Genomic DNA, 18,779 nt, shown 5'->3' with positions numbered 1-18,779 from the left:
CATTCGGTAATAACAGTTACATTAGTTTTTTATACTCAGACTGATTAGTGTGTCCGACACCTCACACGGTGGCCTTTTTTTTGACAGTGAAAACACTTGAGATCTCTCTTAGCAAATTTCAAGTATATAACTGTAGTCACCATGCTGTGCATTAGTTCTCTAGATTTGTTATTCTGGAAGTGTGTACCCTTGACCAGTAGCCCCCTTCTTCACCCCCACCAGTCCTTGATAACCACCATCCTCCTATCTGTTCCTATGAGCTTGGCATTCCACATGGGAGTGGGGACTTGCAGTCTTTGTGTTTTTGTGCCTGGCTTATTTCACTTAACTGTGTCCTTTAGGTTCATCCAGGTTGTTGCAAATGATGAATTCCATTATTATTTTTTTTTTATTTATTTTTTAAGGCTGAGTAATGTTTCACTGTGATTATCTATCTATCTCATATTTTCATTATTCCTCTGTGGATGGACACTTAGGTTGTTTCCATATGCTGGCTATTTTGAATTAACGTTGCAGTGACTCTGGGAGTGTGGGAAAAGCACTAATTTAAAATAAAGGTCGTAAGCTTCATGTTTTTATTTTGAAAGGAACTGAAATATGATGTAGGTGGAGGAGAACGGTTTGATTCTTTGACAGATCTGGTGGAGCATTACAAGAAGAATCCTATGGTGGAAACATTGGGCACAGTACTACAACTCAAGCAGGTAAGGATATTGAAAAACTAAAGCTCCTTTTCAATATAGAATTCTAATTTAGAATTTCTCAAACCTGCAGAATGTCTGTCAACTTTCTGTTACTATGATAAAATACATGAGAGAAGCCACTTAATAAGAAAAGGTTTATTTTGGCTTATGGTTTCAGTCCATGAGCTCTTTTTTTAAAAAAAATTTTATTTGTTCTTTTTAGTTATATATGACAGTAGAACATATCTTGACATATCATACAGACATGGAGTAAAACTTCCCATTCTTGTGGTTGTACATAATGTGAAGTTACACTGCCTGTGTACTCATACATGAACACAGGAAAGTGACGTCTGATTCATCCTACTGTCTTTCCCATTCCCATCCCCACTCCCTTCCCTTCATTCCCCTTTGTCTAACCCAGTGAACTTCTATCCCCCCACCACTGTACATTAGCATCCGGGTATCAGGCAGAACGTTCAGTCCATGAGCCCTTGACCCTGTTGCTTTGGGCATGTGGTAGCACAGAACATCACAGGGGCCCGTGGAGGAAGAGGCCTGTTCTCCTCATGGAGCCCGGGAAGCAAAGAGAAAGATAGATGGTAAGGGGCTGGGATCCCAGTAGGTCCTTCAGGAGCACATCCCAGTGACCTGACTTCCTTCCACTAGGCTCCACTCTCTAAACGTTCTTCTACCTCCCCGTAGTGCCATGGACTGGGGACCAGGCCTCCAGTGCATGGGTGCCTGGGGGTAGTCAAGATCCATAGTGTGATACAGAGGTAGACAAAGTGGTATCTTCAGCTTTAGCCTCACTTACCACCCATCTTCAGTTAGGATCAACTCATCAGGGCTTTTTTTTTTTTTTTGGCAGTGCTGGGGATTGAACCCAGGGTCTTGTGCTTGTGAGGCAAGTACTCTGCCAACTGAGCTATATCCCCAGCTCCATAGGGCTTTTATTTATTACTCACTGGCTACCTTTTGTAGGATTTGGTTTTAGATGTTATATCTTATGTTTCCATATGTATCTTTAATGGCCTTATGAAGTTTTTTTTTCTTTTGTGCTGGGGATTGAATGCAAGGCCCCATGCATACTAAACATGAGCCTACCATGGAGCTAGACCCCAGCCCCCTTAGAGTTGTGTTTTTGTTTTTGCAGTGCTGGGGATTGAACCCAGGGCCTTGCACATGGTAGGCAAGGGCTCTACCACTGAGCTACACCCTCGCCCTCTCACAGTTTTTAAAGCAGCTTTTCAAGGGGAATCCACCTGCGGTTATCTTTAGGTGATCACACTTACTTTGGAGTTGTTAACATGATTTTATCTGTAAATAATGTTCTATTCATAAAGAAAAGTAAGTTTGCAAAGAAAAATAAGTTTGCATTTATATCAGCAGAGAAGGTTTGTATGGAAATTGAAGAAAGATGCACTTTCTGACAAAACAATCAAAAGTGAAAGTGCATTAAAGAATTTTTGTTGTGAATTACTGAATCCGGCCTTTGCCTTTGTGAGCACCACCACAGGAATCTTTTTCTTATTTGTTATCATCTTTTTAAAAAGCATTTTCTTCCTTTTCCACCAACTCCTGAACTTGGTCAGCCTCTCAACACCACTCGGATTAATGCCGCTGAAATAGAGAGCCGAGTTCGAGAACTAAGCAAATTAGCTGAGACCACGGACAAAGTCAAACAAGGGTTTTGGGAAGAGTTTGAGGTAAGGTTTTAAGAAACTGTTTTTATATGTGCATTATTAAATCCTATTTTTATTTTTTTGTTTTATTTATTTATTTTTTTGGTTTCATTTGTTTGTTTGTTATTTGTGCAATCTAATAGTGCTGGGGACTCGAACCCGGGTCTCCAGCTTGTGAGGCAGGCACTCTACGTGATGGGCTATGTCGCCAGCACAAATCCTATTTTTAATAGAAAAGAAGTTTGCCTCATGTTTGGAGTTGGGTCTGAAAGACTTCAACATCCTTTCATAACTCAGCCATTGATTGACATGGAACATGTTGCTGAGGGGTCTTCTTTGAAATAGAAGGGCATTGTGTTCTCAGAAAAGGGAGTTGGCAGTTAGGGTCATGCGGTTGAGCCAGCAGCTCCATTTGGCTCTTTTGGTGTGGATTGCTGGCAAAACTCCAGAAAAACAAAAGGATCTGATTCCTTTGGAAGATTTCTGGCACTCACTGGGGTCTTTGGAGAGACTGTGCAGCCTGATGTGAATAAGTTCAGGAGCAATAGCTCAAGTTGCTTTAATTGGGGGTTTCAAATTGATAACTTTGGTAAGTCAAGCGGATTGATTCCTGACACCCGTGTAGGTAGGAGAATGTCCTGGTGAAAATCTCCTGTGTTCCTTTTGCATTCTTACACGTCACTTACCCATTGAGAGTGTAATCTCTCTCCTTGGCTGTTTGACAGACTTCTTCAGTGGTGGCACACACCTGTTAATCCTAGCAACTCAGGAGGCTGAGGCCAGCCTGGGCGATTTAGTAAGACCTCGTCTCAAAATAAAAAATGCAGAGGGTGGGGATGTAGCTCAGTGGTAGAGTGCTGGGGCTCAATCTCTAGAACAGAAAAATAAAAACAGAAAAACAATCGCTTCTCAGCCTTTTGGCTAAGAGCAAGTATGGTATCTCTTCTTATCAGTTTAACATCTGACACATCTTCTATCTGAGGACAGTGTATTAATGAGTTTTTGGAAACAGGAGATGGCATAGGAGCTTGCTCCGCCACCCCATGCATCCACCTGGCAATGCAGCTCTCTAGGAACAGTGCCAGGAAAGCAAAACAAAACAAACAAAACCTACCACCACCAACCAAGACCAAAGCAAAAGGCGGCAAATAAACAAGCAAACAAAGTAACAACCAAGGTAAACACCAGTCGCAGAAAACTCATTCACTAAGATTTTGACCTGTTTACTCTTGCACCTGTCCCCAGTGTAGGGCACAGTACCTGGCACTCAGCTGAAACCCTGTAAATAGTTGCTGCATGAATCTTTACATTTAGCTGGTGTTTACATCATTTTATGATTACATTGTGTTTTGTAGGAATGATTATTCCATATTTCTTGTAGGTCTTAAGAATTTACAAACAGTTGTGGAATGAATGAATCAATAACAGGCAGATCGAGTCCTCGTAGCCAGTGTTCAGAGCAGCTTGGCAGACCTGAAGCCTCAGGCCGGGGAGGTGAGGTAGATTGTTCCACCTTCTCAGCCGAGTGCAGGTTAGCACAGCCCCCTGCTTGCTCCACAGTGCTGACTAGGGACTTGAATTCTCTCACGCCAGGCTTTGGGTTAGACCCTGTGAGCACTGGGAACAAAACACACTGGGTTCTGCCTTTAAAGGAGCTTCCAGTTTAGGGCAAACAAATGCATTGAGGAGAAAGTGACGAAAAGCACTTTTTAAATTTTTATTTGTAGAGTTTTTTGTGGTGCTGGGGATTTAACCCAGGGCCTCACACACACTAAGCATGGGCCCTACCACTAACTACTTGCCCACCTGCCAAGTATTTTTTAATCCTTCAGAGATGTTTAGTCAGATGACTACCTGACCTTTGACTTACTGGTTAGTATATACTACCAGGATATATGATTTGCTTGTTTCATTTATGTTTGAATTTTAGAAATTTATTTCTGTTAAGCTTTATAATTTTATAAAGTACTTAGTTTGATTCTAAAGTCAAATCTAATAAAAACAAAATGTTTTAAAAGATGTCTACCTTCTTTTTTTTTTTTTTTTTGTACTAGGATTGAACCTAGGGTGCTTAACCACTGAGCCACATCCTTCTATTATTTTGAGACAGAGTCTCTCTTAAGTTGCTTTGGGCCTCACTAAATTGCTGAGACTGACTTGGAACTTGCAGTCCTCCTGCCTCAGCCTCCTGAATAGCTAGGACTGCAGGCATGCATCATCACACCTGGCTCAGCTATGTTTTTATGAATTTTTTTATTTTTGCAGAGCTGGGGATCAAATCCAGAGCCGCATGCATGCTAGCCAAGCACTCTACCTCTGAGCCACATCCCCAGCCCTCAGCTATGGTAGTTTTTAAATAGCTTTTTTTTCCCTTTGGACACTGTTAGGGGTGGAACCCAGGGCTTTGTACGTGCTAGGTAAGTGCTCTACCCCTGAGCTCCGTTCTCAGCCCTGCTATTGTTTTTAAGGGACTGAGCCCATGCAACTAAGCCAGACCCTGTCTTAAAATAAAAAGGGCCAGAATGAGGCTTAGTGGCAGAGTGAGGGCCTAGCATTGCGAGGCTTGGGTTCTATCCCCAGTGCAGGGGGGAAAAAAGTGTGAGCTTGAAAGGAAGTCCTCACCTACTGTTCCAGCCGTGGAAAAAGACGTTGATTGTAAATGCTGACCTGATGGTTTCACTCTGTGACTTGCCAGGTTTAGCCAATCTTTTTATACATAATTAATAACAAAAAATGGAAAAAGTGAGTTGGCTTTGGGGGAAGTGGAAAACAAATGAGATTATATCTGTGCTCTACAAGTTCTCTGTAGAGGTCAGACAGTGGCAGTAAAATTGTCACACATTAAATCAGGGCATTAGGGTTTCATGGCAGCTGGACTATATCTGAACAGCTGATGGCCTGCTTTCTTGATCTCTTGTGTATCTGCTTTTCAAATTCAGTCAGTTTTAAAAATTGCCATTTAAGGCTGTAGCCAGGGGAATGAGGCTGAGGACAGAGTAGACCGTCATAGGTACTGGGAAGCAGATACCCATTATGATTTAAATCCCTGATACTGAAGTCTGGGCCACAGCAGCAAGGCATTACTACGTTAGTGATTGAACCTTAGTTGATTCCGGGAAGATGATAAATTGGGATCACGTCCTTCGAACAGTGCGTTCTGACGGTCTTTGAAATGAAACAGAGCTCTCAAGTTCTTTATGCCATTGGTAATTTAACTCAGCCAACCATATTTTATTTGTCTCTATGCCCAGCTCCTGGTTTTCTGCAAAATTCTACATGTCATTTTAAATGTGTTTACCCAGAAGACATTTCTCCTTTAATTTTGCTTTGGGTACATCTTAAAATATGTAGCCCCTTGGGGCAGGAGTGTAGCTCAGTTCTAAAACCCTTGTCTAATGTGTGAGGCCCTGAGTTCCAGCTCTCGGACCACAAGCCAAACTGAACCGAACCAAACCATCCCTACCACGCCTACCATACCTACCCTGCTGCACTGCCCCACACCATACATACCACACAATGCCAAACTGTACCGGACTGCACCACCCACACCAGCCACACATCCCATGCCACACATACCATACCGTGTGCCCCTTATGAAGCTCTTTGGTTCTTTTTGTGAGCATAGGCCTTTGATTTATCTTAGCAGTTGCCCATTTCTGATCTGTGTAAATATCTTGTGTCTCCAGTATATCTCTGCTCGTGAATATAAGGAGGTGGATAATTTTTTTTAGATTTGTTGAAATAAAGTTCTGCTCAAGTAAGACCAGCAGTAAATCAGTGAGTAAAATTAAAGAAACAGTCAAGTATTCAGGGAGATGATGGTAAGTGCTACGGAGAAAATAGAGTAAGACAACAGGAGTGTGTTGCTGGGACATTACTGTTTTACATAGGTCTCTTAGATAAGGTGGCATTTGAGCAGAGATCTGAAGCAGGAAATAAAAAGGCAAGTTGTGCATGTAACCTTAGGGGGAAGGCTTTGGGCACAGGGAGCAGCAGGTGCGATGTCCCCGGAGCGCGCTGTGCTGCTCTGTCCCACATCAGCAAAGGCCACGCCATTCGAGTAGATAGGCCAGAGGGAGGTGTAGGCGGAGCAAGGGCAGAGGGGTCAAATCATGAAGGGTATTGTGGGTCAGGGGCAGGAAGATGGAAAGTCTGAGGAGAATGTTGACATTGGAGGATTTTGACATAGAATTTTGACATTCTGGCTGCCTCTTGGAAGAGGGAGCCAAGGGGACCAGGAAAGAGGCTGTTGTAGTGATTCGAGCCAGAAGGTGATGGGGCCGGACCAGGGCCACTGCCAACGCCGTGGAGGTGTTTGGTGCCTGGAGCCATTTCGAAGGCAGCTTGCCAGTATTTGAAGGTAGCGTGTGACAGAAGGTGTGGCGTGACCGCCGAGGTGAGGACGAGATGGAAGTGGCCTGCGCAGCTGTGGGTGCAGTTGCCATTTCCTCAGGAGACTGGAAGGAGCAGGTCTCAGGGAGGTCACCAGCTTTTACTTTGGGCATATTCCACGTTTGAACTGCCTGTTCGCATCCCAGTGGGGTAGAACCCTTCAGCGCATTCTTGGTGTGACAGTCACGGTTTGTCAGGCTGTTCTTCGTATCCTTTCTTCACCTGCCCACATCTCTTCCCTCTTGAGGTCCCGGTCTCTGGAGCCTTTTCTCAGGAAGGCCCTCCCTTTCCCTGTCCCCATTCCTGTGCAGCTCTTCTGTAATGCGAGCACATAGCTGCAAGTCTTCCCTTCATGAATGATTTGTGTGGCCATTGGCTTAATGTACTACAAATTCTTAGAAGCAGATAGCATTCGTAAGTCTGCTGGAACAGAGGTGAAGCTGACAGGGCACAAAGAGGCACAAGAGGCACAAGAGGCACGTTTTGATCCTGCGCGGTGGTTATTGTATGCATATTATCCAGGGTCGGGACCCAGCTCAGTCCGGCCCCACAAGGACAGATGGTCTGTTTCTTTCGCTGTAGCCTCAGAATCCAGCAGAGAGCCTGGCACACAGCAGGCATCACGGTAGTATTAGTGGACGTGTTGAGTCTGAGCCGTAGTGAGAGGAAGTCGTAGTGGTTCAGGCTCTTTGTGTGTATTCAGTGAAGAACAGCTTTTGATGCTGGGTCTGGAGGAACGTTCTGGGCTTTGCTGTGTGGTGTTCTGCTTTTCTACCAGTTTCTTTTGTTTGGAACCCCTGTTGGAGGCTCAGTGGGTGTACTTTAGCCTGTGAGCCCAAGAAGTTCTACTTCAGGTTCAGAGTGCTGAATTTCAGAAAGATTTTAGTTTTTGAGCTTTCTGTTTGATTTAAAACAACAACAACAACAACAACCACCCAACACCATCAAAACAAAACAAAGGGAAAAAACCCAAATCCAGAACAAGCCAACAAAATCATACAACACCTTATTCCCTGCAGTTATTTTGTCCAGTGCCTCAAACTCATTTCCTTCAGTAATTTCATTTTTTAAGCCCGGCCTCCTTCCGTTCTCGAGCCTCTTTTCTGAAGTGATCTGAGCAGATGTTGGTGTGTGTGAGCGTTCCTGGCATTTCAGTGACAGCCACTTAGATGTCGTGGGTTTTGTCCACACCTCTGCTGGCCCTTGGGGCTCCAGGAGGAGCAGCAGGCCTTCAACCTGAAGTCCAGTTTGATTTCTTTGGAGTGATTACATCCTGCTTAGGGGAGCCATAAGTTCTACTTAGAGGTGGTTAGATTTTGTGGAAACAAGACTTTAACTGCACCCCAGAGCTGGTCATTCTTGCTGGGGACGTCTAGCAGAAATCTTCCCCTTGGTGACTAAACTACGCCACAGCCAGCAGCAGCCGCCGCCAGCGGGACTCCGGGATACAGGCTTGCACCGTGGTAACCAGAATTTTCCATCTAGGCCTGAGCTTCTGGTTGCTTAATAGAACTGCTCCCTTCCTGTGGACAGAACCTGTCAATGGTCAGAGGTTTTCCCTGCAGGTTGAAAGCTATAGTCTGGAGAAGTTCCTGGGTTCCTTGGGAATATTCCACCATGTTTTTCTCTTCAGGGTCGATTCCGTCTGCTGGAGCCACTTCGTCGTGACAGTTGCAGGTGTCTTCTTGGAGTCTCTCCCGCCTCTGCTTAGCTTTTCTCCTTGACCTCTGGCTGACCTTGCTGCTTTCTCTTCTGTCTTGTGCGTTGGACTGGCTCTTGGCCTCGGCCTCCGTCTCTCCTCAGCTCCTTCCTTCCTTATCCTCCTGACATGTCTCCTCCCAGACACTGCAACCGCACACAGGTGGCTTTCTTAGTGGAATTCCAATGGGCATTTCTTAGCCTGAAGGAGGTTTCTGAGGCTGGAAGCAAGTAAAGGGGCTGAGTGGGTCCAGGTGAGACCAGAAGTGACCCAGCACGTCGGGGCTGTGCGCGAAGGCCAGCTGGTGATGGCTCTGCCTGTCCTCACCTGGCTGGCATGCTGCTGGTTCTGTGGGACCCGCTGGCTCGTCTTGCGTTAAACTCCTGGCTCTTTGGGCGGCACGTCGTCTTCCACGTGACCCTGAGTGTGTCACTGGGGAGCTCTGGTTTCACCCTTTGGTGAAATGATTTTTTTTTTTTTATTTCATCTTTCAAACTCAGACATTCCAAATCGGATGTGTTATTTTCTCCTTCAAACCAAACGTCTGCCTTTACTTCCTTGGTCCTGTTGCTGACACATCACCCTGGCCTGGAAGCCTGGGATCCTTGCTCCTTTTTCTCTTCTCCTCCCAGATCTTACCATTTGCCAGGTCCCATTGGTTTTTCTTTCCTGACGCCCTCTGGTCCCAGGTGAAGGAAGGACACCCCGGATCTCATGAGGAGAGACCAAGGCCTGTCCAGACCTGCCCCGGTGGGCAGAGGTGAATGCAGGATTCCAGCCCCTGCCAGGGCTCGCCCTGCCCACCTCAAGACACCAGCTGCTCTTGCACTCCGTCCTCTGCCCCTGGCCCTCCATCCGGCCCTCAGTGCTAATTTCTCAGCATTTCTCATGTCACCTTTCTGCTCAAAAGCCTTCAGTGGCTCCCTGGTTCCTTCCAGAGGTGTGGCATTTTCATTGTGAAGATGAAGAACCTGATTCCCAGAAAAAGCAAGAAAGTTGACCTCAGGGACAAGCCAGCAGATGACAGGACCTTGAACCTCCTGTCACTCAGCCACTGCTGGCTCTTGAGGCTGGTCCTCCTCCTTACCCTCCCTTCACTCCACTTGCTGGCACAGCGTCTGGACTTGCTGCCCGCGTGCGGTGCCTTCTGGTCTCACCTGGACCCTTGAGTCCTTCACTCTTTCCAGCCTCGGCCCTCCCAGAGTCCACCTTCAGTTACATTTCATGGACCTCACCCCCAACTCCCCCACACAACTGATGACACACTTCATGACTGATCTGCCTCTGCCCTCTCTCCACCCCGGGGTGCTGGACGGACTCAGGGCTCTCCAGGGAGCTGCCCCCGGCTCCCTGTCTTGGGCTCTTTACTTCTGTTTCATGTGTCAGCAGTGCCTGTCCTTCTGCAGAGACCAGCCCTTGTCAATTCGTTTTCCCCTCACCCCTGCCTGTTGGAGGAGAGGAGCTCCTGGCTGCTGGACAAGCCCCTTGGTCGGCTTCAGCTCTCATGGGCTTCACAGGTGCTTGTCAGTGGGGTGGGACCTCGCTGTGGCTGTGTCCAGCAGCCCCTTTGTTCCTGGATGGCCCTGTGGACTTGTTCAGGAGGAGTCCACTGCAGAGAAATGGTGACAGGCTGTGCAGTGTGGCCTCAGTCCATGGTCCCGGTGACAGTGAGCTTGTGGTACAGAGATGGGGGGTGGGGAGGAACTACCAGTCTCCTAGAGAGGACAGGTGCTGAGGAGCACAGGTGTCTTCAGGTGAGTGGGCGCTGACTTTGGAGCCAGCTCGGTGTGTACTGCCACGGTGATTATTCACGGCATCACAGCCAGAGAGACCACGTGTCTGACAGCCTTTGTCCTTTCTCCCCTTCAGTAGCCACCCCTACCTGAGTGTGTGTGTGTGTGTCTCTCTGTCAGTGTTCCTCGGAGCTTTTTTTTTTTGGGTGCTGGGGATCGAACCCAGGGCCTTGTGCCTACAAGGCAAGCACTCTACCAACTGAGCTATCTCCCCAGCCCCTCCTCGGAGCTTTTACATACTTATTATTAATTTGTTTATAAAAACTTTATTATTGAACATTTCAGACTCTATAGTTATATGAACCTTTTCCCCCAACACCTAGTTTTAGCACTTAGAAAACTTTTATAAGTCTTGCTTCCTCCCTCTCCTTCCCTTCCCCTGCCTCATCTAATATAACCCTTCATCTTTGCTTTTAAAAGTGAAGTGACCCTTGGCAGGCCCTGTAGTCCACACTTGTTTTCCAGCCCCCCAGGAGGCTGAGGCAGGAGGATCTTAAGTTTGAGGCCAGCCTGTGCAGCTTAGCAAGACCCTGTCTCAAAATAAAATAAGAAAAGGGATGGGGACATAGCTCAGTGGTAGAGCCCCGCCCCGCCCCATCGAGTTCAGTCCCTAGTGCCATAAGAAGAAAAAAGGTGACACCATGGCTTGATGTGGCCTTTGTGCTCTTTGGCTGGCCGGCTGGCTTTCTGGGTAGAACTCAGGACCCATGAGTGCCAGCCAGACGCTCTGCCCGCTGCCGCCCCAGTGTTGTCATTTCGTTCCCCCTGGAGATCTGGCCTGTGCACAGAGCAGCTTGGGTGAGTGGTCGTTGCAGGAGCGCCTGGTCTCGGGCTCCTGGCTCTGCAGGTGTGCTGGCTGCGCCTCCTTCCTGGTTCTCGCCCTCCATTTTCATTCATCGAGTTTTAGTCGAGAGTCAGATCCAGCAGCTTAAGTGAGTGTTCTGAAAGCCTGTGGGGTCTGTGGGGAGCGGCCCCCCACCTTGGTCTACTCGGTGAGGACCCGCCCCCCACCACTGGCAGAGCCTTCGCCACTCGGAAGTGTATCGTGTGGGCCAGGGCGTTGGCTTTCTTGATGCTTTTTAGGGTTTAATGGTGCGATTCAGTCTCTGGCTCTTGCTCTGCCTGGATTTAGGCAGTCAGATGATGATGATCAGCTTCTGGTCGTTTCTGAGGGTTCATAGTTTGGTGCAAACCTTTTGGATGTCTTTCTTGGGAAAATAGGGTACCTTGCAGCCTGGGTCCCACTTTACCTCATCCTGTTTGCTTCCTGTCCCAAGTCTTGCCATCAGCATCGCTGCGAGACCCAGTGGGGAATGGGGATGGAGACAGTGACATGCCGTTTGACAGGTCATTACAGCCTTTTGTTTCCCAGGGACTGCTGGCGTGGAAGGTGAGCCGTGGCAGGCAGGACGTGTCCTCGAGGGCAGGGCTCACTGGACATGCTCTGGCCCTCGGTGCCCTGAGCCCAGTGCTGGGGAGTGAGTGCCCTGTGGCAGATGGTGACTCCAGCTGGGGAGTCTGCAGACAGAGCGTGGACAGTCACAACTTCTGAGTTCTTTTGATTTTTGTCTAACTCTAGATGGACAGCTGCCTTTCACTGTGGGAAATGAAATGGGTTCATGGAGGCACATGAGAGGGACTGGGGAGGAGACGCACCACTCGCCATTATTGATCCATGGCAGCTGCCAGCCACCAGCAGTCAGCACCCAGCTGTGCCTGGGATGTGGGCCTATGCTTTGTGGGAGTCTCAGGGGCCCAAAGGCCTGCCTTGACTCTGTGACTTTGTTCAAAGCCGGCATCTGTCTGGAAGAGGCAATTGGGAACTTAATGCAGGATAAGGAACGCCTCTGGAAGCCCTGAGGGGTGTTCCAGAGTGCCATGGGTATCCGTGAGGACTTCCTGGCCTGGAGCTCAGGATTTAGCCTGGCTAAGTGTGTCCTTAGGTCACGATGCTTTTTGGTGGTGCCCCACCGTAGTAACTAAGATCGAATCAGCAAATGAGAAACATTTTCTCATCAGTCCTCTGGAGCCGCCGAGGAGGGGTCTCAGTAAGGTGCTAATGGGCCTAGCCCCTGCCTCTAACCCTTGCCATGTCCCTTTTTCACGAAGCCTCCGCACGCTCTGGTACCTAGGTAGAATCGGATGCGTTTTGCTCCGGTGTTCCTTTTTCTGGTCCCTTCTGTGTGCAGCAGGTGAGGCGATTGTCATAGGTGCGGCTTTCTCAGGAAGTTTCCTTTAGAGACATCTTGTGAAGGACAGTTTAAGAGAACAAGTGGCGTCATAGGCAGGTGTGGAGATGGCAGAGCATGCCCAGCGTTCTTCTCAGACGCCTTCCGACTGGGACAGGCCTCTCTGGATCTTCCTTTCATGTGGAAGTCTCGGCTCACAGTGTTCAGAAGGAATTTTGAGTGAGGGGCCTGTGGTGCCAGGCCTCACCTGGCAGGTCTGTGGTTTGCCCTGTGCCTTCTCTCTCCCTTCCTCTGTCTGTCCTTCTGTCCCCTCTCCCTCTGTCCACCATTCATTTAGCAAATACCTTTGGAATGCCCGCTGGGTGCTGGGTGCGCTCTTGGCTGTTGACACGGCAGGGTGGGCTCTGGTTGTCTACTAGGGTAGCCGGACTGGTACGGACAGAGTGGGGCATCCTCACTTTTGTGGAAGCTAAAGCTGACCTTGGGGAAGGAGGGAGGAGGACAGCGGTTCCAAGAGCCTGGGGCGTGTGGAGGGAGGATGGAGGCAGCAGGGTTGATGGGTACAGGCCGCGGTGACAGAGGAGTAGCCGATGTTCTGTGGCACGGTGCCCACTCGGGTAACTATGGCTGACAGCAATTAATAGAAGGTTTCAAAGCTGATGGGATCTTGAATGTCACCTGCGCTGAGAGTGGTGTGTCTGAGCGATGCCAGTTGCCCTGGTCTGATCACCGTACGTGGTGCACATAAATACAGTTGCTCTCTGTCAATTTAAAGAAAAAGACAGCTGGGTCCAGGGTGACAGGCATACTGGTGGAGGGAGGTCCTGCAGAGTGCCGGGCACCAAGGACCACGCTCCCCACGCTGAGGGGCCAGAGCTCTCCAGAAGAGGGACTATTTGAGGTGGGTTTAAAGAAAAGAGAACTCCAGGCAGAGGGACCAGAACGTCCAGGAGTAGGAAGGCCGGAAGGATCTGGCGAGGCAGAGACCCTCTCGTATACGTTAGTATGGCGGGGGGTCAGCAGTCCTTCTCAGACTTCAGTGTGCATCTCAGTCACTCGAGAATCTTGTTAAAATGCGGGGTTTGGACGGGTGACTCTGGGGCGCAGGCCCAAGGCTGTGATTTTTGTTTTTTGGTAGCAGGGATTGCACCCAGGGATGCTTAACCATTGACCTGCATGCCCAGCCTGCTTTTAATTTTTTTATTTAGAGGCAGGATCATGCTAAGTTTCTTGGGCTGGCTTTGAACTCTAAGTTGCTGTGGCCGGCTTTGAACTCGTGATCCCGAGCTGCTGGGATGACAGGCGTGTGCCACCATGCCTGATTCTTTTTTTCGTTTCTTAAGATTTCCAAAATGGGCTTATTATTTGCTCCCCATAAATTGATCAGTGGTAATTAAGAAATCAGTGTGGCCTGGGTGGTCAGAGCCTGTGTTAGCGCTCAGTCGGTGCTGGTACTGCTGGTCCCCTGACCACATGGAGTAGCCAGGTGTGTGGTTTGTCTGATGATGATAATGTCGCAGCAGCAGCCAGACCTGCTCATGTACTTGATTGCAGCCCAGGCTCTGTTTGTGATTTACGTGTATCTCATTTAACCCTACACACCAACCCTGCGGGTGGGTAATTAGGATTATCCTCATTTTACACTTGAGGAAACTGGGGCCCAGACAGGTTTGGTAACATGGGAGGGCCGAAGGGGTTGAGGCCAGAGCAGAACTTGTGTGGCTTTCCAAGAAATGGCAAAGCCGCTGGTGCCACACTGGAAGCCTGACTTGATCTTGAAGGGAGAGAGGGGCGGACGGTGCTTAGCCAGGGCAGGGGTGCAGGAATCGGCCTGTATAGTGATGCTCTGACCCGTGCCTTCCAGAAGCGAGGGTCATGTGAAGTCTGGTTCACAGTGAAGGCCACCAGGCTTTACTGTCATGCTCATTTTCCACCAAGCTGCTAATCATTCCCATCCCCTCACTGCATTGCTGGTTTTTGTTGAAATTCTTTTGCTTCGTCAGCTTGATTGAATTCTAAATGACTGAATCAGTTCGGTGCTTGAACATCTTTTTGAACCTCACCTTAATGACCTGTCTGGGAGTCAAGATTGAACCTCCTTCCGAGGCCGCAGTGTCGTGCGCTAAGGCTGGTCACCGCTGAAGGAAACACCTGTCACACAGGCAGGTGGCTTTGATTACTCGATCTGGGCTCACTGAAGAAGTTTGAACGGCCCTTTCCCTGTTCGAGTCCTGCATATCACGCTTGACTCCTGTCCGGGTTTCAGTCAGCTAAACACTGCTGTTATGAGCTGTGTCAAGGCTGACTATTGCATTTTGAAACCAGGAGTCAAATACCAGTTTAAAATTCCAACTGTTATACCTGTTTTTGTCTGCTCTGTTGCCGAGTACCGACTCTGACTTCCTTGTAGAAATCTTTTTTTTTGGGGGGGCCAGGGATTGAACTCAGTGGTGCTTAAGCAGTGAGTCTCATCCCCAGCCCTATTTTATATTTTAGGCTCTCACTAAGTTGCTCAGGGCCTCACTGAGTTGCTGAGGCTGGCTTTGAACTCTGATCCTCCTGCCTCAGCCTCCGGAGCTGCTGGGATGACAGGTGTGCGGCCACCACACCCGGCCCCTTGTAGAAATCTTTAAGGGGAAGTCATTTTGGCATTTTCTATAGACAAATTGTTTCCCTTTTCAGCCCACCTTTCACTTTCTTGATTTGCCCATTTGAGATTTTCCACTAAAAACTAGACTTAGGGGACAGGCCAGTGGCCTAGTGTGCGTGTGAGGTCCCGGGTGCGTCCCCATCCCTGCAAAAGCAGACGAACTAGGCTTCTTGGAAACTAATGGCCCCTCGAACTCACTCTTTGTGATTCTGGAAATGGAGCCTGCCCTGGAAAACCCGCCAGCCTGGCTTGTGCCCTTCCGGCCTCGTTGTGCAGTTGCCCTCTTCACCTCCTCAGGTCCCCTCTCCCGTCGGGCCAGGCTGCGCAACTGCCTGGCCAGTCCCTTCTCTTCCCATTGTGCCTCCAGTCTCCTTTTCCTGCACAGGTGTCCAGACACTTGCTTAAACAGCCCGAGCGTGCTCCCCCTCACTCCCTGGCTCTGTGCTCCGGGGGCTCCTTTCATCGTGCCAGCTTTTGCTGGGGAGATTCTAGGGCAGTGGGCTGCTGTGTAGACATGCTGTGGCATTGATGTGGGTTTTTGTCATAGGACGACTCTGAGTTTTGCTAACAGCTTGTGTGCCCACCATTCAGTGGCACCAAAACCACTTCTATCATCCTCAAGTCAAGAACTGACATATGACTAGGTGGTGCATGCCTGTAATCCCAGAGACTTGGAAGGCTGAGGCAGGAGGATTGCTGAGTTCAAGGCCAGCCTCAGCAACTTAGTGAGACCCTGTCTCAAAATAAAAAAATAAAAAGATAAAGGACTGAGGATATAGCTGAGTGGTAAAGTACTCCTGGGTTCCATCTCTAGCACGTACACAAAAAGAGAACAGGCATATCGCTTGCTCTGAATTAATCAGTGGTAGAAAGAATTAGATCTTAAACTCCTCAAGAACATAATCACATGTATCATTTGTATACTCTATGCTAGTACTCACTTTTTTTTTCTTTTGGTACCAGGTATTGAATCCAGAGGTGCTTAACCACTGAGCCACATCCCCAGCCCATTTTAATGTTTTATGTAGAGACAGGGCCTCACTAAGTTTCTCGCTAAGGGTCTCGCTAAGTTGCTGAGGCTGGCTTTGAACTCACGACCTTCCTGGTGAAGCCTCCTGAGCTACTGAGATTACAGTGTGTGCCACCACACTCGGCCACTGACTTTCATTCTTTTTTTTTTTTTTTAAACTGCAGAAATATATTGGCCCATTTTATTTTCCTCATACATTGTAGTCATTTTTTTTGTTACTGTGCTTAATTTTTTAGCTGTGAGAACCTAAATATGCATGGGAAACTTAATTATTATATCTAGTATAGCTATGAGATTATTTATAGGATGACCAAATGCTCTGAATTTATTCACCTCTAAACATCACAAATTTGTTTGAAACGTTCTAACTAAAAGTTATATAACAATGATAATTGATGCATATAACTGATTCCTCCAGTTTACACTGTTTGAGCAAGTTTCCTCTTTTACTTCTCTGTGCTGAAGTAACTGGTAGGATTTGATGGGGGTAATAATCTTCTTGTATTCTGTAGGCATACAATGCTCTGTGTTTTCTTTCTTTTTTTTTTTTATTTATTTTTTTTTTACGTTTACATAGGGTAATGATGTTTATTATATTTTTCCCCTCCCCCCCACCCCTCCCACCCCTCCCACCCCCTGACTTTCATTCTTAATCATTATTTAATTTAATTTGTTTATTTATTTGAATTTTAAAGTTTATTTTCTTTAAAAATTTTTTTTTTTTAGTTTTTAATGAGCATTCATTTGTTTATTTATTCATATGCGGTGCTGAGAATTGAACCCAGTGTCTCACACATGCTAGGCAAGCGCTCTACCACTGATCCACAACCCCAGCCCTTACTCATTATTTTAAAGGGTTTTCTTCTTATAAATGTTTATCTATTATAGATAATATAGGGGAAAAAATAGTCTGAAAACAAGAACAAAAAACCGAAAAAGCAGAAAGAAAAGGACTGAGTAACACCACTACCCTGAAATAGCAAGTTACCTTTCTGGTGTGTTTCCTTTTGCTGTTTCTTGTGAACAAAAGTGAATGCAAACATGTGGCTTGCATTATACACTGGCGTGGAAGTCCAGCCTTCTCCCTCAGCTCTGACCACCTTTCCAAGGGGTTAAATGTTCTTCTGGAACTTTTTGTTTTTTAAATAATTTTTGAAACAGGGTCTCACTGAGTTGCCCAGGCTGGCCTCCAACTTGCCGTCCTCCTGCCTCACCCTCTCTAGGGGCTGGGATTGCAGGTGTCCCCACCATTCTTGGCTCAGAACATCTTTTTAAATCATTGCAGGACATTCTTTTCTATGAATGGACGATAGTTAGGGAGCCCTTTCCTGGTTCATCGTGATGGTTCCCAGCGTTTTCGCCCCTGTTGGTGTACCGTGAAGATGGGCATTCTTGTAGCTATCGGCACAACTGGGAACATTTCCGAGGATGAATTCCTCAAAGCGGAACAGGGAGCTGGGCAGCCACTGCCTCCCCCTTCCCCTCCCCCCTCCCCTCCCCCCCCACTCCCCTTCCGCCTCGTGATTTTGACCCATGATAATATTTATTTTTCTTTCTTTCTAGACACTACAACAACAGGAATGCAAACTTCTCTACAGTCGAAAAGAGGGTCAGAGACAAGAAAATAAAAACAAAAATAGATATAAAAACATCCTTCCCTGTAAGTATCAGTGTCCCACCTCAGTACCAGTCACTGTCCTGGGGCCTTGCAAGCTTGTCAGTCAGTCCTAGGCCTTAGCCTCTTAAATTGTGAACAGTTTCCAAAATAATCAGCTCTAATGGGGATTGACAGCCTCATTCACTGCGTTTCTGTGATGGTGATTAACAAGTGAAATTGTCACTGGGAGACTTTTTCTGTGGTCATTTCCTGCTGTTGATGAGTGTTCCACCTGCCCAGGGGTAATCACTGGAGATAAAGGTGCACACCTACGCTCTGCTCAGACGAGGACCTCGCCAATGTTCACAAAACCATACCTCCATTAGCAGGCAGATGCCACCAGGCAGAGCCACAGCTGACCCATGAGGGAGAGAGGCCCTGAAAGGATGGAGGCCTAGGGTGAGGACCCCAGAAATGGCTTCACAAGTTGTAGCTCACCTCTTCCTCAGGCTCATTCCGTGCCAGACTCTGTATCTTGAAGTCACGCGAACCCAAAGCAGGCATTCTCATGATCCCCTTTTACAGACTGTGTAGCAAGATTGCAGGTGGGAGCAAGGGTAGAGACTGGCACTGGAGCCCCAAGGCACCGGCCTCAGCTCCACGCTCTGGGGCAGGGCCTCCAGGGTGAGCTGCGCGAGGCAGTGCGGGGAGAGGGCGGGGCCCTGGGAACTTCTGTTTCTGTATCCCCTGATCTACAAGGAGAGAAGGTTACATCCCATGCGCAGATTGATGGCAACATACGCATGGTAGATTTAGCAGGGATTGTTTATAGACGTATCTGTGCATGTGTGTCAGTATTCAAAAACGGTGTGTCACTGGGGGCAAACGTTCAAATTTGGAGAGCGCTACATTCATGTCTGATCAGGTCAGAGCCATTTGCAAACCCACCGTGTGTGCATGTGTGTGCGTGTGTGTAAACGTAGGCATTCTCTTTCTGCATGCATATGTTCATATTGTGGTACGTATGTAGGTCACATCCTTGTGGCTATTTGTGATGTGTG

At 47.8% G+C, this 18,779-nt stretch overlaps 1 protein-coding gene and 1 non-coding gene across 5 annotated transcripts in view; both read left to right on the top strand.

The window, feature by feature from the left end:
• The window catches only part of Ptpn11 (protein tyrosine phosphatase non-receptor type 11), an 86,749-nt gene that overhangs the window by 38,370 nt on the left and 29,600 nt on the right, over positions 1-18,779 (top strand). For all 4 annotated transcript variants that reach the window (XM_047560850.1, XM_047560848.1, XM_047560849.1 and 1 more), the window contains exons 5-7: positions 588-704; positions 2,279-2,392; positions 17,685-17,781. In XM_047560850.1, coding sequence (XP_047416806.1) covers positions 588-704; positions 2,279-2,392; positions 17,685-17,781 — 328 coding nt within the window. The remainder of the gene's footprint in view (positions 1-587; positions 705-2,278; positions 2,393-17,684; positions 17,782-18,779) is intronic.
• LOC124992080 (U2 spliceosomal RNA) lies at positions 3,270-3,457 on the top strand. Its single transcript, XR_007110075.1, has one exon. It is a non-coding gene; the product is annotated as a U2 spliceosomal RNA (small nuclear RNA).

Source organism: Sciurus carolinensis, chromosome 8 (genome assembly GCF_902686445.1).
Source record: "Sciurus carolinensis chromosome 8, mSciCar1.2, whole genome shotgun sequence".
NCBI classification, from domain to species: domain Eukaryota; kingdom Metazoa; phylum Chordata; class Mammalia; order Rodentia; family Sciuridae; genus Sciurus; species Sciurus carolinensis.
Note: the sequence above shows the minus strand (reverse complement) of the source record. Positions and strands in the feature narration are given on the sequence as shown.